The sequence below is a fragment of the Gallus gallus genome, chromosome 5, assembly GCF_016699485.2.
Source record: "Gallus gallus isolate bGalGal1 chromosome 5, bGalGal1.mat.broiler.GRCg7b, whole genome shotgun sequence".
Lineage (NCBI taxonomy): Eukaryota > Metazoa > Chordata > Aves > Galliformes > Phasianidae > Gallus > Gallus gallus.
Window position 1 is genome coordinate 9,753,929 of NC_052536.1, and position 17,895 is coordinate 9,771,823.

At 49.7% G+C, this 17,895-nt stretch overlaps 1 protein-coding gene across 6 annotated transcripts in view; it reads left to right on the forward strand.

Moving 5' to 3' along the window:
* The window catches only part of LMO1 (LIM domain only 1 (rhombotin 1)), a 61,905-nt gene that overhangs the window by 2,527 nt on the left and 41,483 nt on the right, over positions 1-17,895 (forward strand). Inside the window, exons 2-3 of one of the 6 annotated variants that reach the window (XM_046941995.1) lie at positions 2,208-2,327; positions 4,248-4,341. Coding sequence is in view for 4 of the 6 variants with exons in the window: in XM_015286495.4 (XP_015141981.2) it covers positions 12,013-12,628 (616 nt within the window). In the remaining 2 variants the exon portion in view is untranslated. Of the gene's footprint in view, positions 1-2,207; positions 2,328-4,247; positions 4,342-11,669; positions 12,629-15,507; positions 15,949-17,895 lie in introns of those variants that run through there. The other 5 variants (XM_015286494.4, XM_015286495.4, XM_015286496.4 and 2 more) reach the window with 5 other exon arrangements.

Genomic DNA, 17,895 nt, shown 5'->3' on the forward strand with positions numbered 1-17,895 from the left:
AAAATGGAATAATTTATCCCCAATAGCAAAAGTGAGGCCCCGTGAATCATGAAAGCCACAATAAGTATTCAGAGCTTAACCTTATGCGTAGACTGAGTGAAATGTTCTATGCCTTCCATTTGATAAATTATACATATACCTTATGTATATAAATATACATTTCCTGCATACTACGTTTCTGCAGATATTTCTTGTTTGTAATTGAGTATATTAAACAAAGGCAACATAAAAAAATGAAGAGAGAATCAGCACTGTATATTGCAGAAGGTGCTTGCTGATGTTAAGCAATTTTGAAATGAAAACAGTAGCCTAGGTTCATAAGACAGCTTAATGGTGTTCTGTAATGATTAAGCAGGTACAGTGTACAAAAGTAAGGCAAAAGATAGATCTGTCAGAAAAGCACAGGGCTGAGAATCAAACTCTATACTCGGCACTGGCACGTACTTTCAGAATCAGAGAATCATGAAGGTTGGAAAAGACCTTTAAGATCATCCAGTCCAACCCCAGCCCACCCCACCCTGACCACTAACCCACGTCCCTCAGTGCCACATCTGCACGGTTCTTGAACACCTCCAGGGACAGTGACTCCACCAACTCCCTGGGCAGCTGTGCCACTGCCTCACCACTTTTTCAGAGAAGAAATTTTTCCTATTATCTAATTTGAACCTCCCCTGGTGCAGTGTAAGGCCACTATGGCCCTGGGCAGGTCATCACCTTGCCTCCCTCATGCCAGCCCTCATAGGCAGAGGGCTCAGACAAGCGGAGTAGGATCTGCTTTCCAGTCCTGCCTCCCAGCCCTGCTTCTCCCAAAGGAGAGCCTCTTCCCTGAGCACCCTACGTGGAAGAGCCTTCTTCATCCTTCTCCTGACTGAGCTCTCTCAGTTGAAAAAGCCATGGATTCAAACAGAAACAAGGGGAGGAAGAGGCTGTTTTCTCATCCTTAGAGGGGTGAAGGTTTAGCCAAGGACTGTTTAATGTAAAACACAAACAGAATTTGCAAAGCAGGATGTGAAAACCAGGATGAGTAGCCTATCAGATCACCTAGAGTAATGTTTTCTCTTCCAGCCCAATGATTTATTAATGATTACATATAAATTAAACAGGAAAAGGTGCAGGAGCACACCCTAAGCTAGAAAAGTCTATTTGGTGAATAGCTGGTCCAGATGACATCTTCCAGGCACATGAAAGAATTAAACCAGCTCTCCCTTCTGCTCAGGAATGGTCTCGGGGTCACACCAGTGTATTTTGTTACAAGAAGGAGAGGTCCGTGGCCATTTGACCATCATCTGAAGAAAGATGGCCACTGCTACGCTTTGTGCCAAAAGCTTACATGCTTTTCCAAGTGAGGTTGCGGTGTGGCTGCACAGGTATGAGGAGCCGCACGTTGCTCCCATGCAATCAGCAAAGCTAGCCCACACTTTTCCTCCTCTTTCCCTTGAACATACTAAAAGCTGCCCTTCAAGTTGTGCTCTACTTATTGGTCCATTCCATAGCCCCAGTCATTGGCATAACCAAGGTAAAAAAAAAAAAAAAAAAGGGCAAAATAAAACCCAATATTAATACTCTTCCAAAAGAGAGCATGGGGATGGTTGGCTACAGTTAGGTTAGGCTGGGATTACACTCTTAGTTTATGACCGTCTTGCCAAGAAAAAAACTCTATTTTTTTCACATACAGGTTTGTGATGAGAACATCTAAACACGTATGAAAAATGCTGTTTGCCACCTGACGTTTTGCTTTTGCTGCCCGAGAGGTTTGTTAGACATTGTATAGAAAACGTGTACCAGACCTGGAACAAACGCTAAATCCAATCCCCAGTTCCAGCCTGGTGCTCCAGCTGCAAGACCTCCTGCCTCAGTCCCCAGAGTTTTACTGCACCCTCTTTTTCCCCAGAATCTCTCAAAGTCACATTTGCTTGAGAAAAGCATTTGCCAAAGAAAGGGCGCGTGGATCACTGTATCATATTATTACATGCTGCAAATTAGCCAGTCACATGCTGGAGAAAGGAAAAGCTGGGTTTTATTGCTCTTGCCTGAAAACAGAACAAGCTCACTTAATGTCCTCGTACAGACTGAGACTCTCTTAACTGAGACCCCCTCATGTGATACCACCTGCATTATTTTGAGCTTAATTGCAGCACTATTGTTGTTATTTGCACATATTTGCTCCTGAGTACGCTGATTTTTTCATGTGTGTTTCCTTTTTTCAGGCTTCTGCAGAGCTCCTGAAGCCAACTTAGCAGAGAGTGCTCTACTGAAAGCTTTCTGAAGTCGCTCCTGAAGGACGATGCATAACCTCCTGAGATTAACTCAACGGCAAAAATTAAAACGTAGGTTTAATTTGGCACCTTCCACTTAACTGATTCCTAACGTATGAAAAAATGCTTCAGTTAAGTACTTAAGATGACATTTAATTGGTCCTGAGCATCGTGCTGCTCTCTGTAAAATCTCTGTACTCTTTAAAAACTGTAATCGCTGTCTTTCAGGCAGGGTTGGACTTCTGAGATGCATAAAAGCTTTAAAAGGGGACTGACTGAGAAATTTGGTCCAAACTTCACAGCTGTCCTCAGTGCCTCTTAGTGCCTCCTAATAACAAAAGGGAATGTGGGTGGGAAAGAGTTTTCAGAAACTATGGGGGCCAGTTGTTGCTGTTGTTTTTTTTTTTAGCTGTAATTAAATGAGAAGGGAAGCACCAGTAAATAAGCAGCTGGAGGAAATAAGGAATTATCCTTGCTTCTGAGGAGGCCTATTTGAAACATGTGAGAGGGGTAGTGGGCTCTTTTGCTGCTTTTTGCTTCTGTTGCATGGTTACAGCTCACCAGGCCTAATCTGAAGTACCAGACAAAGAAGTGGAAAGTTATCCAAAATTGCTCTCTTGTTTAAAAGTAACGTATACGTTATTGTTAGTCATTCCATGGCATTCGATCTCATAGCTGGGTTTCAGTAAGGTGTTTTTGTATGTTCACGTCCTCTCTCTTGCTTTTTTTGGCAGTGCTGTTCCTTCCTAACAATATTTTAGCTCTTAGAACTGATGGCAAGCTATATTTTATCCCCAGAATGTTTAATAAGGCAAGGTGTGATTATTTTAATTAACTAAAGTATGTAAAAATCATAATGATAGTCACCTTTAAATGCATGCTTATGTCTATTGCTTTATAAACATTTGAGGAATATTTATGCAAATTTGATACACTGGCAGTGCAAGGCATTATAGATCATTTGCAAGAGTTGTAGCACGAGTTCATAGTTAAGCAGAGTGGTGTTTGTTAAGGGGATGTGCTTCAGCTGTGTGTTTGGATGGCAGTAGTTTTTCTTCTAAGGCTTAGCTATTAACTCCATTGTAAAATACTGCAGAGTTGTATCTCAGCCCTTTTAAGTGATTGCTTGACTCCAGTAACTGTTTGGTATGGCAACTATAGTCAAAATATGTCTATTTGAAACAGATGTAGTCATTAGCAGGCCTTCTAAACTGTGGCTTCCAGCTTCTTCTAAGTCAAACCGTCTCCTAAGCAGGTTAGGAGATAGATGATTATTACTCCTTCCTCATGCGTCAAATATAGCTATGTTGCTGCCCTGGGAAGGGGCTAGAGCCAAAGAAATAGGGCTCACTGCTCAGTTAACAGGTAGGTTTGCTGATACTCATGCTCCTCGTGTTGTCTCCTTGATCCTATTTAAAAAAATAAATAAATAATAATAAAAAGCATTAGTACTCACTTATCAATAGGCACCGTAAGCAATGTTACTCCCCAGCATTAGCTTCAGTTTTTTGTTTGTTTGTTTTAAGTTGCATCATGTTGCAATGCTACAGAATGTTGGAGGGAAGGTACTCTGGTCTGCTGTGATCCCAGAGAAGCAGCATGTCAGCGCCTAGGGTGGGTTTCACCACAGTGCAGTGAGCAGGAGTGGGCTGCAATGATCTGCTATGAGAGAGAGGGAAATAGCAGAGCCTGAGCAAGGCCTTGCCAGTAACAGAAAAGAAGCAAGATTGTTTTCCAGACTGCCCTCATCCCGACCTTAAGATAGGGATTTCTGACTGACCCTGAGCCATGAACCATTAACAACGCAACAAATGATCCACTGGGCTCTCACTTCTTGACCTCCCTGTGAGTCGAGAAGCTCTTCTAGCTCTTACTGAGAGAACAATATAACTTCTGTAGTTATCTTTGCAGGTCTCAGACTGAGTTTCTCACCTGCCTAAAGAGAACTGTGGCAACAACTGCCATTTCACTCCAGTTATTTTCTCATTTTAGGATAGCGGTTCCTTCACTTCTGCCGCTTGCTGATGGACCAGAAGAACGTGAACCTGCCTGCCTGGTTTCAGTAGCCTTTTCCTCATTTGTTAAGGTAATTTGTCAGTTTATCCATCACAGAACCCTCCTTTAGGACTAAGGGGAGTTGCCACCACTGCATATCGTGAAAAAAGAGCAACCTTTTCTTGGGGGCTCAGTGGTCAACGAGCTCAAGATTTTCCAGTCTCTTAGCTATGACCCTAGCATTGCAATCACATTTCTCTGTCTTTACCTGCTGGGGTCACAAGGGAACAGAGGGAGTAGAGGTGGTTTACATTCCTCCTGAGGGAGGAGTTTGGTGATATTCTGACAGTATCTGTGTGAATTGTGGTCTGTGTGATACAAACAGGTGTTAACACACGCAAATGGATGCTGCAGGTGTGTTGCTGGTGTTACAGGTCTGAGTCTGGTGTGCACCCGAAGCAAAGCAAATGGTGCGTCTTGAAGCCAAACATACCATTGCAGCAGAGTTTCGGTGGCTATTCTCTTTGGGTTGCATCCATAAGGATGAAGCTAGAGTTGACCACCACTGCTCTGCTGGGTTATGTGCTGGCCAGTGTATGTTTACTCCGTGATGCTGTAGTATAGACTATGGCAAACACACCCTGAATTCTCCTAAATGAAGGCAGGCCACCTTTTACTCTTTAGAAACCTCCAGAACCCAGCTGCAGCCATAAAGCTGCTATTAAATGCAAACTGGCTGCAGTTCAGAATGTGGGCCAGTATTTTTTTTTTAACAGCATGAAATTCAGTTGTAGGCCCTCTGGAAGGATAGTGTACACTAAATGTCAAACTGGAGTTAAACCAAAGCTGAAGTTCTCTGTGTGGAAAAACAGGTGGGGAAAATGTTGGCTGTGTTTGAGAAGGTGAATGCATCTCTCATGTGTGCTACAAATGGTCTCTGATGACGTTAATTCAGAATAAGGTATGTCTGTCTCTACTGTTGGCTTATGTTAACAAACGCATTATAATGTCATGGCCTCTTGTATCTGAGCTGGCATTTAGTGGAATATTAATCTAATCGATATAATAAGAAAATGACTTTTTTAACGTTAGGAATTAAGACATAAATTCTATCCGCTCTGTCTGGACCTTTCCCTCTGTGTGTACTTTCATGTGGCCCTTGGTGGCTTTTTGTTTGTGTCATAGCAACCTCAGAGTAAATGCAAGGCAAGATCCAAGGTAGGAAGGCAAATTGTTTTTGCAAACATGGCAGAGAAAGTGTCTGGAATCAAATGCCAATATTAATGCATGACATCTGCTCTCTGCTCCTGTTCTGAGTAAAGTAATCCAGTCCTAATTACACACTGCTGTGCCCTCTACCAGCTAAGGAGAATGGTGCAGCCATTCTTAGTATCGGTGTATAAATTTCCTTCTGGATCTGATAGATACATTAGATGCAGGGCAGGCTTTTCATTTTTTGGCTGTCAGTTGCTTTGGGTAGCACAAAGAGAGGGGAGGGGAAAGGTTGCAGCAAAAAAAAAAGATCAAAATCTTCCAAAAAGGACTCTGCTCCTAGAATAATTTTTTTTTCCTAGAGAACTTTCCCTGCAGACCTCAATCAATATTATTCTCATCTGAGTGCACATATTATTCATTAAGAAACATTGGCAAGATGTGCACTATAGTGTATGCCTTCATTAGAAGCTCTACCTGCCTACTTTTATCAGAAGATCTCCTGTAACTTTCACCTACATTAAATTTGTATCTGTCTTTGGATTGGGAAAGAAGAATAATGTAATTTCCTAGGTTGGATTTCTTTTCTTTTCTTTTTTTTTTTTAAGAATAGTCAAATAGTATTCTCTCTTTGGTTTGTGGACGTTTTTTTTTCCTCTCACACATTAACGGATCAAGATTACCACCATTAGATTCAGACTGAGCTGGATGCTGGTGGAAGCACGTGTAAAATGTAGTCCAATGCAACAGTCCCTCCCTGGCTGTGTGAGCTGGGAATAGCTGGAATTCCTCTGCTGAGTGTTCAGCAGTCATGCTGTATACCTTGTGTGCATCTACTACTACTGTGCAAGCAGCTTCTTTCCTATGGAATCAACATTTTAGATGGCATGCTGTTGGAATGACACTATGAAGACCTGGCAAATGTCACCTATGCCAAGCAGAGACAGGGAACCACAAAACACAGGTGGCACTGGCAGCGTCTTAGAATACTGTCATCATGAAGCAACAAGAGCCTGACATTGCATTGTATCTGTTCAATTAATGTGTTTCTACCTCTGACTTTCCATGTCAATCCTGCCTGGTCTCTTCAGTAGCAAGGCAGTGAGGGATGAATGCATCTTTTTTGAAGAAAGACGTTGGGATTTTTGGTCTAGCTCTGTGACTGGGATCACACGTACTGCTGCAGGATGAAGGAAAACCAACAGCAACAGGCTAGGAAGAGTCAGCTCCATAGCTCTGCCTCTGTTCACCCGTCTCACATTCGATTAGTCTCTGCTTGACATCAGGCTGGGAGCAATGAGCTCTGATCAGAACAGTGGATGTGGCAACATGCCCGTGAGCTCCACGTGTCACTCCAGAATCAGATGCTGTCCCACTGGATTCCTCCATAAAACAACTGAGGCAGATACATGGAGGCCAGATTTGTCTGTCTTGTCTATCTACCACGCCCTCTGAGGTAAGGAAAAAAGGCAGAGCCACCGGTCAGAAAACATTACGGTAGCAATGAACTTGAGGGCAGAGAAGGACATTCAGGAATGTTGGTTATCCATCCAGATAAAAGTGAGAAACATTACACAAACACCGTTGCCCTGACATACTCAAACGGCTCGGTGGTGTTTTGTTTCTGAATGATCCTTTCTCACGTGCATTAGACTCTGGGAAGCATACAGGCTGCTGTGCGAAGAGGTGGCAGAGCCAAAATCCATGTGTGGGCTTGTTCAGGGAGGTTGGGCTAAAGGTGGAATCCCAAACTTCTGCTTAACTTCAGTATGAATTGAAATTTTACATCATCATTGGGAACTGATTCACCGTGCAGGTGGAAGAACATGAGAAGGAAAGGTTCATCCATGGTTAGACAAAGGAGGCTTCTCCTGGAAAAGATCCATCTCCTGTAAGCGTGCTTTCCCTGAGGCCTGGGGGAAGCCAGCCTGTCCTACCTCCTAGTTTGGGCCTCTTCTGAAGCCATCCCCTTGGGTCGTACACCTGTCCTTGTCCCCAGCCGTAAGGGTGCTGGTGAGATGCTAACGGGTCTGCAAAGTGTCACACCCAACCCGATCCTCCAGTGGTTTATACCCACTCAGACATCTTTCTGATGGTGCATTCTCCCGTAGAAAGAAACGTTATGGAGTTCATTGCAACCAAGCTGTTGTGGGGAGGCGGGATTTACATGTGAAACCAGGAAGCAGCCCAAAAATTGAGATCTTACTACTTGTATCTTTTTGAAACATACATTTTTAAAGTCTGCGCGATGGGGAGCAGCAGCAAAACTTCTAAATAACTAATTTATCAGCTGTAGATTTCTCTTGATGATCGCTACAGGTTGTGAAGTCTAATGGTTTGAAGTGTCAGCCTTATATCACAGTGGTAGGGAGCTCATTCTCTAGAGGTTGCGCTTCTGAAGCTTTGCCATTTTTACTCTATCGAAGGAATTGCTGCATTTTTTTAACACAGCATTATTTCTTTTCTTTTTAATACCTCATATTTGCAAGAATATTTAACGTTAATTGAATCTGGTTTGTTTTTATGATGTATGTGCACAGAAGTTCAGTTAGCCAAGCAGGAGTTCAGACGTAACTGAGGTCTGCAGATCTCAGGTATATATCTAAGTGGTCTTTTGAACCGCAGCCCATGTTCTCCGTGAACGTAACGTTGCAGAGCTCTTGTGATTCTCCTCCTTCCCAGGACTGTTGAATTGCATTGCAGTGGAAGGTCAGGCTTGTGGTCAGTCTCTTCTAACACTCACAGGCTAGGTGTAAGTGATTCCGAAATGGGTAATAACAGAGAGGGCTAATTCAGTATAGAGCCCTGTGAGTTGTTTTGGTTATTTGGGTGGTTTCAAGAAATAAAAGCCATGTGTCTAAACCGGCAGACAAATCTCATCTGCTCTGAAATCTGACTTTGGCAATGGCTGCTGAATTCACCGTGTGCGGCAGTAGGCTTTGGTACGGCCTGATCCTGCCCTCCGTGTGGGGTTCTGACTGCCACGTGGCTTAATCACCCTCTTTTCTTTTTTTGTTTTTGGGTTTTCTCTCTCCTGTCAGCCAAAAGATAAAATTAAAAAAAAAAAAAAAACATATTAACCTCCCTGATGAAGCTTTATAATTCCCAACACTGAAACATTAACCAACTCCTTAATTAAGAGAGACTGAAAGTAGAAGAATGCTTTTATGTCATTAGCTGGTTTTTGCTCCAGTCATCTGCCTCATTCAAGCATGGGATAATATGAAACCTCACGGGTCTGCTGAAGGCTTGACTTAAGTATATTGCAGGCTTCCTTTGCAATTTAATAAGGGCTGCACGTTGTTCTTAAGAAACTCCATTTTCTCTCGCTTGTGCCCAAGACTAGCAAAATAAAAGCAGCTAGAGAGTAACTTCCAGAGGTCTGAGCCCAGTCCTTGCTGCAGCATGTGGATGTTTTTCTTCCTGTGAGCCTCTTCCCTCCCAATTCGTACTAGACCAAAAGCTTTCCTGGGCAGAGAGCAGCTGCTCTTTTATCTGCAGCATTGAGCACAATGACTTCCCAGTGCTGTCTGGACAGAGCGTACTGTAATGGAATGGGCAATGTTAGTGATACCTGCTACCTTGGTGGCTGCAGGCATGGTCCTCCCCTGCCAGAGCTCTGCCTGGGCACTGTGCTGCAGAGGCTGGAGGTGTGGGAGCTGAGGCTGGATCCCAGTTCTGCCACTGACCTGGGTCAAGGTTCCCAGTTCCCAGAGCTGCTCACTTGTTTGAAAGGGCTCGCTGAACAGATCCAATGGGAAACCATTCAGAATAGCACTTTGCCACGCTGTAAAGAAGTCATCTACCTGAAGTGAGGGCCTTTATAATGGGATTTGCCCCTTGTTAAGGCTATAAACCCCAAATCCATGTAGGTATAATGTTAGGATTACAGCAAACTGCGGAACGTGTGTTTGGGAATTGAATGGCGTAGGTCTTGTAGTTCTTTTGCATTATTTTCCTCCCCTTGTGCGACGCTCCCTCATGCGCGTGCACATGTGCAAATGTGCCTCTCGCTTTTCCCCTCCACCTCTTTCCTTTTCATCTCCAGTGACCACATCTCTCTCAATTCAAGTGTGAACATCGCTTCTTAAGAATGGTACCGAAGTCAACATCTGTTCCTTCAGTTTCTTCCCGTTTCACTCTTGGCATCCCAACAGTGACCTTGAGCTCCATTGCACACAGACAAATACCTGCTGCTTGGTCGGTCTGTGCTTAGGTGAAGCTGTAAGCAAAGCTCAGAATAGGGCTGTACAGCTGCACAGTGAGATCCCAAGGCTGTGGCTCTGCACCCAAACTCTTTGGCCATGGGAGCAAAGGAACGGGCTCAAAGAGCTTGGGTACAGTCAGAAGCACACGGATGCACAACGCTTTGCTGGGGGGAAAACAAAAATAGGTTCATTGAGTAGAGCTCCTGGGGGTGCAGTGTGTACCATGGACTGGAAATGGGGTTTGTCATGTTACAAAGTTGTAGGCGTTTTTATCCTTATATGTGTGTATTACAGACAAAGGTACTGAGCTAAGGAAACACAACTTTATGTCCCCAGACCTACTTAGGCTCGCAGTGCGGCGCAGTCAGTTTGTCTGCTGAGCTCTGTGGTGCTGCCTGTGGGGAGAAGAGCAGCTCCATGTGCTGCTGGCCCACAGCCCCACCTGGGCTCTCTCAGTGTGCAAGGTGTGCTTTGGGTGAGCGGGGAGGGCTGTCAACCAGGCAAGTGTAATCACAGCTGTCTTGACGTGAGGGAATGTGATGATGGGGAACTGGGGGGGGGGGGGGGGGTATGGTTCCCAAGAGGAGACACGCAGCATCTTCTCCCCTGAAACCTACCAAATATGCTCTGTCTCCCCTCAAGGGGGACCAGCCTGAACAAGGTACAAAAAAAGGCAGCACTGGGGGGAGTGGAGGGGGAGCAATAAAACCGAATAGATGAGCCGAGCTAATATCAGTTTCCTGATATATAAAGCCAAATGGATTAATGGATCGGCTCATGCATCGCCTAAGGAAACAAAAAGAAAATCTTCAACACTTCTGCACAGATTGAGGACACGAACAATACAGGTCTTTACAAAGTAAAAAACCTAATTTGGGGGAATCATTTACTATTCGTTTTTCTTCCCCCCCCCCCACCCCTCCCTTTTCTTTTAATTGAAAGGAGGGGTCAGGCAGAGGTAAAATTTGGGTAACGTGCAAGCCAGAAGCCATGCGTCTCAGATGCTACGGCGCTGGTCGATCTCAGTCTGCATCAGTCTTGCCCAGGCTCTTTTTAGCATTCCAGCTTCGGCTAATGGAAATCAAGCCCATTATGGTAAATGTAGGAAGCAAGTACATTAATAGTGGGCACTGACATTAATTCAAATGGTAAACAATTCAGAACCGTTCCCAGTACATAGTAGATTATGTATCGTCTTACCGGCTGCAGCAGAGGGCCGTTTCTTGCACTGGTTTCTAAAGTACGGGAGATTGTCTGCCGTGCAGTTTTCTGCTTTGATAAACAAAACTATTGGCGAATGCTGCTCTGCTGCCCGTCGCTCCTGTGTACTTTGTGCCGTTGGGGTCTGGCTGCCACCACTGCCGTGCGGATCTGCTCCCTACTGTACAACAAAATACATAAGGGGCCGGGGGGGGGAAAGGAAAGGGAGGGCATTTTAGTGAAAGGAGATGTGGGGAACAGTCCGATGCAAAAAGGTAGAAAGAAAATAGAGCTTATTTGTACAGTAACACGTGCGTTAGAGGAATGCCTCCCTCCCCGGCCGTGCGCTCCCCCATTTTCTCTCTCACACACGTATATACACACACACTTTAACTGTGCTTTTGTGTTTTGTCAGAATTAATGAGAAAAGTTCCCTTGCCCTAGGGGTAATTAGTGTCCTTGGAGTTAAATAAGCTAATACTTAGACACCTCTGGCACAGGCAATTATGTTTGTGTATTGAATAATTGATTCAAAGAGGGGGGGAAGGGGCTGCTAATCAGATCTGAGCATAATGAATTGATTTAATTAACAGGGGAATCTGAGGGTCCCTGGGAAATGTGTGCATTTATTCAGCAGCAGGAGAGAGCGCAGAGCACATAAATTGAGAGAGAGAGCGAGCGGGCGGGAGGCAGGCGGCAAGTGCCTCTGCTTGCCGTGATAGGTTCGCGGCTTTCCTCCCACCCGCCCCCCCCCCCCCCCCTCCGCCTTTGAATATAATTTTAGATTTAGAGTGAAATCGAGAGAAAAGCACTTTAGAAGCCGGGAAAGCTCTCGCGGCCGCAGCAGCGAAGCGGGGAGAGGTTGCGAGCCGCCGCCTGCGACCGCACCGCGGCGACTTCTGACAGCGCGGGTTGCGGGAGGACGGAGCCGGGCCGCAGCGCTCCGCACCGAGCCGCGCACCGAGCCCCGCCGGCCCCGCACCTAAGCTGGCCGCCGAGCCGCGCCGGCCCGCCTCTCTGGCCGCTCCCAGCGCGCGTCCCGGGGCAGCGCCCGCCGCCCGCGCCCCGCACCCCGGCCCGGAGCCGCCCCGGAGCTCCCCAGCCAGCCGGAGCGGCGGCGGCCGCCCCCGGCGCCCGGGACGATGGTGCTGGACAAGGAGGACGGTAAGTGGGCCGGGCCGGGCCGCGGGGAGGGGGGCGGGAGGGAGCGGGCCGTCCGCGGCCTCACGAGGGGCCCGGGGCGGCCGCCGCCCGCCGGGTACCGCCGGGGGTTCGCCGGCCTCGGCGCGTCCCGGCCCCGCTGGGCGCGGGGGTGGCGGCCGCGGAGCGTCCCCGCCCGGCCGGGAAGCGGCTGCGCGCCGGGTGCGGGGCTCCAACTCGGCAAAAGTGAGTACGGGGCGGCGGGCGGGAGCGGCTTCGTGCGCGGTTCCTCCGCGGGTTTCCCTCTCTCCCGTTCTCCGCTCTCCTTTGGACGCGGAGCTTCCGCCCCAGCGAGGTGCGAGCCCGCCCGCCGCGGAGCCGTCGGCAACCGGGGAGCGGCCGCGGGGCTTCGGCGCTTCCGGAGCCGCGGCCCCGCACCGCCCGGCCCCGGGAGCCGCCGCGGCCGCCCCTCGGAGACCTCCGACTACGCGGGCGGAGCGCCGCTCGGGCCGCCGCGGTGCCGCAGCCGAACGCGTGCGTGGCGCAGAAGAGGGAGCGAACTTCCCCGGCCCGGCAGAGCGCCGAAGGACCCTCTCGTCCGACCGCCCCGGGCGGAAGGTAAAAGGGGGAAGCGACGGCCGAGGGGGACGGCCAGGGTAATGCCGTGCGGCTGCGGAGAGGAGCTGTTTCTCGGGGGTGACCTCGCTCAGAACGGGGCGATGCAAGTTTTGCTCGGATGTTGCGCGGAGTGGGGGGGGGGGGGGGGGGAGGGAGAAGGTGGGGAAGGCTCTCATCCGTCTCCGTCCCCTAACCGTAACGGTGAGCGGGGCGTTGCCTTCGTGCCAGCCGTGTCCGTGCCCGCCTGCCGGGCGCTGCGGGGGCACAGGTGGGCTGCGGGGAACGGGGAGCTCTGCAGGGGCTCCTAACGGGGCTCCTAACGCGCTCGAGGAGCTCGGGGTTGGCGCTGTGAGGAGACGAAAGCAAGTCTGCTGATGATCCAGACGGTTCTCAGCAGCCTCCTTCCAGGAGTCCTCGGGAGCGGCCGCATAGAAGGGGATAAGGGTGGCAGAGCTAAAGAGGAAATGAGTGCGGGGTGCGTCTGAAGGGAGTGCGGTGGGCAGCAAACCTCTGAAGGGATGGATGTGGGGCGGCAGCACCCAGGAACCCTCTGTGCTGTTGGCCGGGCAGTTGTGCTCCAGTAGAAAGGACGCTGACTTCTAAAAGTGCTGGGGAAACGGGCAGGAGATGGGGTGGAGAGGAGGAACTCTTTACGAAGAGCTCATTTTGCCGTATTGCGTTTCTTCCTGCTTCATTCAAACGGGCTCCGTGTGCCCATGTGAGTGATAGAAGGGGATCTGCATTACTCCCGTAAGCGGCTCTACGTCTTGTCACAGGCCGGTCTGATTTCTGCCACCTAAAAATGCTGCTGCTGTGGCCAGCATCCAGTCCTCCCCTTGGTTTGAGGAAGGGTTTGCCACGTGGGGTTTTGGAGGGTGTTTCTTATGTGGTCCTTGCCAGCAAGGTGGGGTTCACAGCTGTCGCTCTGTGGAGGGGACAGGCCGTCACAGATGGTTTCCCCACCATGCTGGTGCATCACAAGGATGCCGGCCGACTTGCTGGTAGGGTCTGCAGCACGCTGCGCTCCCACATCTGTGTGGCGAGCTGTGCTGGGGCTCAGGGGCAGCTGCCCACTCCCCCAGACTCTGGGTCCCACTGTAGCAGTGCTTTTGGGGCCGTGCGAGCCGTGATGTGACAGCCTCATCACCCGTGGGGTGTGACAGCCGCTGTGCGGCTTCGTGAGTGAAAGCCTACCTTGGTGCCGAGGGAGGCAGCGGGGGCGCTAACACCTTGCTGTGATCTTCACAGTTATCAGCGGGGGCGAAGGGGCAGGCTGAAAAAAAGAACAGCAATAATAATGCTTCGGACTTGACGTGTCGTGGCATCGTGTCAGGGAGGTAACGTCGTTCCGTGTGTTGGAAGTGACGTGGTGTAACCTGGCCGATACAGCACGACTCGATATTAGGAGCTGCAGCCTCGCCGTTTGGTCCCGAAATAAGAGCAGAGGGGAGAGAGCTGGGGAAAGAACGGGAAGGTGGAGAGCAAGAAAAACCTACCCCGAGGTTTGCATCGCAGTCGGTTTCCCTGCGTTCATCGCTGCTGGGTTTGCTATGGGCAAGGCAGCCTACGCACCGCGTTCGGGGAGCTCGGGATAATGAGAGTTAAGATACTTCTCAAACACATAAATGTTTTGATGGCAAAGCCCAGATTTCCGCTTAAAAAAGTAAACTGACATGAGGCATCGTGATTAATTCCGACAGATTGTGTTAATCGTCGTTGGCTTTAATTGCGGTACAAACGCGTTGGGGGTTAGGAAACTTTTCTTATTGTTGGTGTGTTAAATGAGTAAGCAGAGAAAGCGCTTCGAAATAACCATTTTCAAAGGGAGTAACGCCGCTCCTGTGATGCTGTGAAGCAGTAAAGGACGAACACATATGGGATGAGCACTGCATCAGCGTGCCTCTATGTGCATCCCACCCTCCACCTCGCTCTGCCCCAGCACTCAGCCACAGTAGGCAGTGGCTAACTATTTTTATCAGAAAACTGCCCTTTCTTTTGCCATTACCCAACAGTGTGAGTGTAAACGTGCCGTGTGTTGTAGGACCAACGCGTCCTTTTTGAAGGCGATGGCATTGAAACGTATGCGGGCGATGGTGGAACATTTTCGGAGTTGACGGCTCTCTGATGGAGGCCGGTAGTAACATTAGGAGTATTGGAATGCTCCAAACGTAGAACAGCCCGGGTTCTGGTCAGCTTGTGCCCAATGCTTTCAACTATCAGCCTTAATCTTTGGGTGAGCCCTCCTCCTTTTCGGGCCGTGATGCTTGTTGGGTTGTTGGGATCAAGCGTGTGGAATGAAGGGGAAGGAAACGCCACCTCAGCTGGGGATAAGGGATCTAAGTAGCAACAGCACTGCGGGCATGCAGCCCGAGCCTGGAGGGCATTGTACGGGTTGCGAAGGGGAGGAAGTTGAGATAGGAATGAAGTGCTTTCTGTATCAAAGCTGACCGAGGCGGTGCGGCTGGTGGCAGCGGAGCTCCTGACCCCGCAGTCGTGCGAGCGCGGTCGGGGTGACGGCTGCTGCGAGGCGCGGGGTCCGCACTTGTTGCTTTGCGTTCGGTCGTCGATGGCCTCCCTCACAGGTGGGGCGGACCCGCAAGGGCCGAGCTGATACATTCACCGTAACAGCGACCTGGCCAAAGTGGAGCTACGGTCTCCGGAGCGAGAGAGTGGCTCGCAGCGGGCTGCCTCCGGGTACCGCCTCCGCTCGCTCGCCTGCGAGCCCGTTCCCCGAGCTCCGCCAAGGGGAGCGGCGGCCCCGAGCCCCGCGGGCCGCTCCCCGGGAGGCGCCGGGCCGGGCCGAGGCGCGCGGTGCGTCCTGCAGGGGGCGCTGCCGCGCCGCATCCCGCCGCCGGGGGCGGGCGCCTGCCTCCCCCGCTGCGCTCGGGGCTGCGGGCCGACCTGCCGGGGCGCCGGGCGCCGGGTTCGGCCCGAAACCGAAAGGAGACGCTTCGTAAAGCCGCGAGCCGGCTCGTTGCGGCGGCCGGGGTTACGGGCCGTCAGAAGCGATTGCATTAAAATAGGCGATGCGATGTGAATCGAGCCGTTGAGGAGGTGAGAACCAGAGGAACCGCTCCGATCGCCCTTCTTTCTAAATTGCAGTTTTAGTTCCTCGCAGTTCCGCGGCGCAGAAGTAGGTGAGCCCGCAGTCGTACCCGCGGAGCGCTTTACCCCCGAGCGCCGCTCTGCCGGGGCGCGATCTGTGCTAAACGCCGGACGGGCGGCTGTCGGAGCCCCGCGCCGCACGAGGACTGCCCCGCTCCGGAGGTCCGCGCTGCCCGAGCGCAGCCCCGCGATGATGGTGCTGGAGCAGGACGACGGTAGGTGGGCGAGCGGCGCCGGGACGCGGCCGGGAACCGCGTGCCCACGCGTGTCAGCTCCTCTCGGCGTGACCCGAGGGTTTACCCCGAGCTCTGTGTGCAGAAGCAGCTTAATTTTTCTTTTTATTGTTACGTCTGCTTAGATTTTTCCTCCCCCAACTCACTCTAATACATCCATTTGAGCCCGTTTATTTTAACAGCTCTCAATGTAAACCTAATGTTGAGATGTTTCCCTTCCCGCTGCGTGTCATTTGGGTCTCCTTAATGTACGCCCTTAATATCTATTTCTCGCTGCTTTTCTCCGTGGCTCTCACCGTGCTGATGATAAGCTTATAAGCTGCTCCGGCAGAAAAGCGGTGCCTTCTTCCCAGCTCTAAATGGAGCTTTGCTGGGAGCTGATTGAATGAATGAAGCGCAAGTAGAACCTGACTTAATTGAGGACTTTGCAAACACTCTCTCTGTTAGGAGCAGCCCTTGCTGCGGGTGGCTGAGGGCTGTGTGCTGATGCTGGCAGGCAGTGCTCGGTGGTACCGAACCCAACTGCCCGCTCACCAGCTGTGCCCAGGATGGGTGCAGTAAGTCTCAGCGCAACTTCTCTAGGAGGATCCGCTGTGTTGCGGCTTGGGAATTCCCTTAGAACTTGCACACTGCAAGCGAAGAAAGATTGAAGCAGTGGAAGCCATCCATAGCCATCCGATGGGCTTTCCGTGCTGGCAATGCCACTTGCTTTGGTGCTTCATGTAGCAAAGGCAGGAGGTGCATCGTAACGCCCAGCACAGTGCTGTAACCATCAGCTCCTTGCTCCATCTCACCTTTGTAAGTGAGTGATGGCTCTGTTGCTGAATACTCTGCTTTGATTTTTATAGAATTCTCTTTCCATGGTTAGAAAATAAAAGTAACCAGCAAGTTCACTTGGAAGTAGGAGAAAATAGCAAATACTTGCAGGCTGTAGACAGGAAGCAGCTTTTCACAGGGCTCCAAAGTGCTTGGGGAAAAGGGAACGTTCTGGCAGTAGGGTGGATTTTACTCGAATGTCTGTATTACTTTTAGAAATACTTGGGGAAAACAACTTGCAATTCAAAGTCTCTTGCTTTCCTGTAGTTGTGCGTTGTGAGCAGTGCTGAAAGCTTCCCTGTTGGTAGGTTGGAGCAATATAATTTCTGTTCACCTGTCTATTTTCTGGTGTTTCAAAGCCAAATTAATCCTGTACTGGACCACAGTCAGAAAAGAAGACTTGACCGTAATGGAAGCACTCTCACTTTTAACCAGTCTTGGACTGAGGCTCCTCTCTCTCTCCCCGCATGGCACCCCAAGAAATACTGTGGGGAACTGCTATGCTTTGCATCTAGCATTGAGAGGTCCTTCATCTCATGACACCTTTGATTTGTAAAGTGATGCAGTGTGCTGACGTGTGTAGAGTTTGAGCCTTGTTTCTGGGATGGGATGCGGATTTTTGTCTCATTCAGGTGTGAAGCGCTTGGGACAAGAGACAAAACGTGCACAGGCTTGGATGTTACACACCCAACATTTGTGATCAGGCAGAAAGGAGTCGTTGTCAGTGTCCTCTTTAAGCAGATTCTGATCAAATGTCGACTCAGTGTGGGGTCTCAGCACCCACACGTTAAGTTCTCTTGCCCTTCTGAAGGGATTCTGCTCTCACGAAGTTGGCATCATAAAACTGTGAAATAATCTTCAGGTGAAAACACTCAAAATCCCCGTCTTGATTTCAGTTCAGATCTCGTAAGTCCCTTTGTTAACGCAGGAGAGCTCTGAAAAAAAGAGGTAGATGCGAAGCATCTGTTACACATCTTCTAGATCAGCTTTGCAGTTGACTGGACTGCGGATAAAAGACACACTAAGTGGTTGAGCATTGCTTATGCTGGGAAAACAAATGGAGCTAACAGGGTTTCAAAGGCTTTGAAGCCGTGTCGCTCTCAGAGGTGTTCG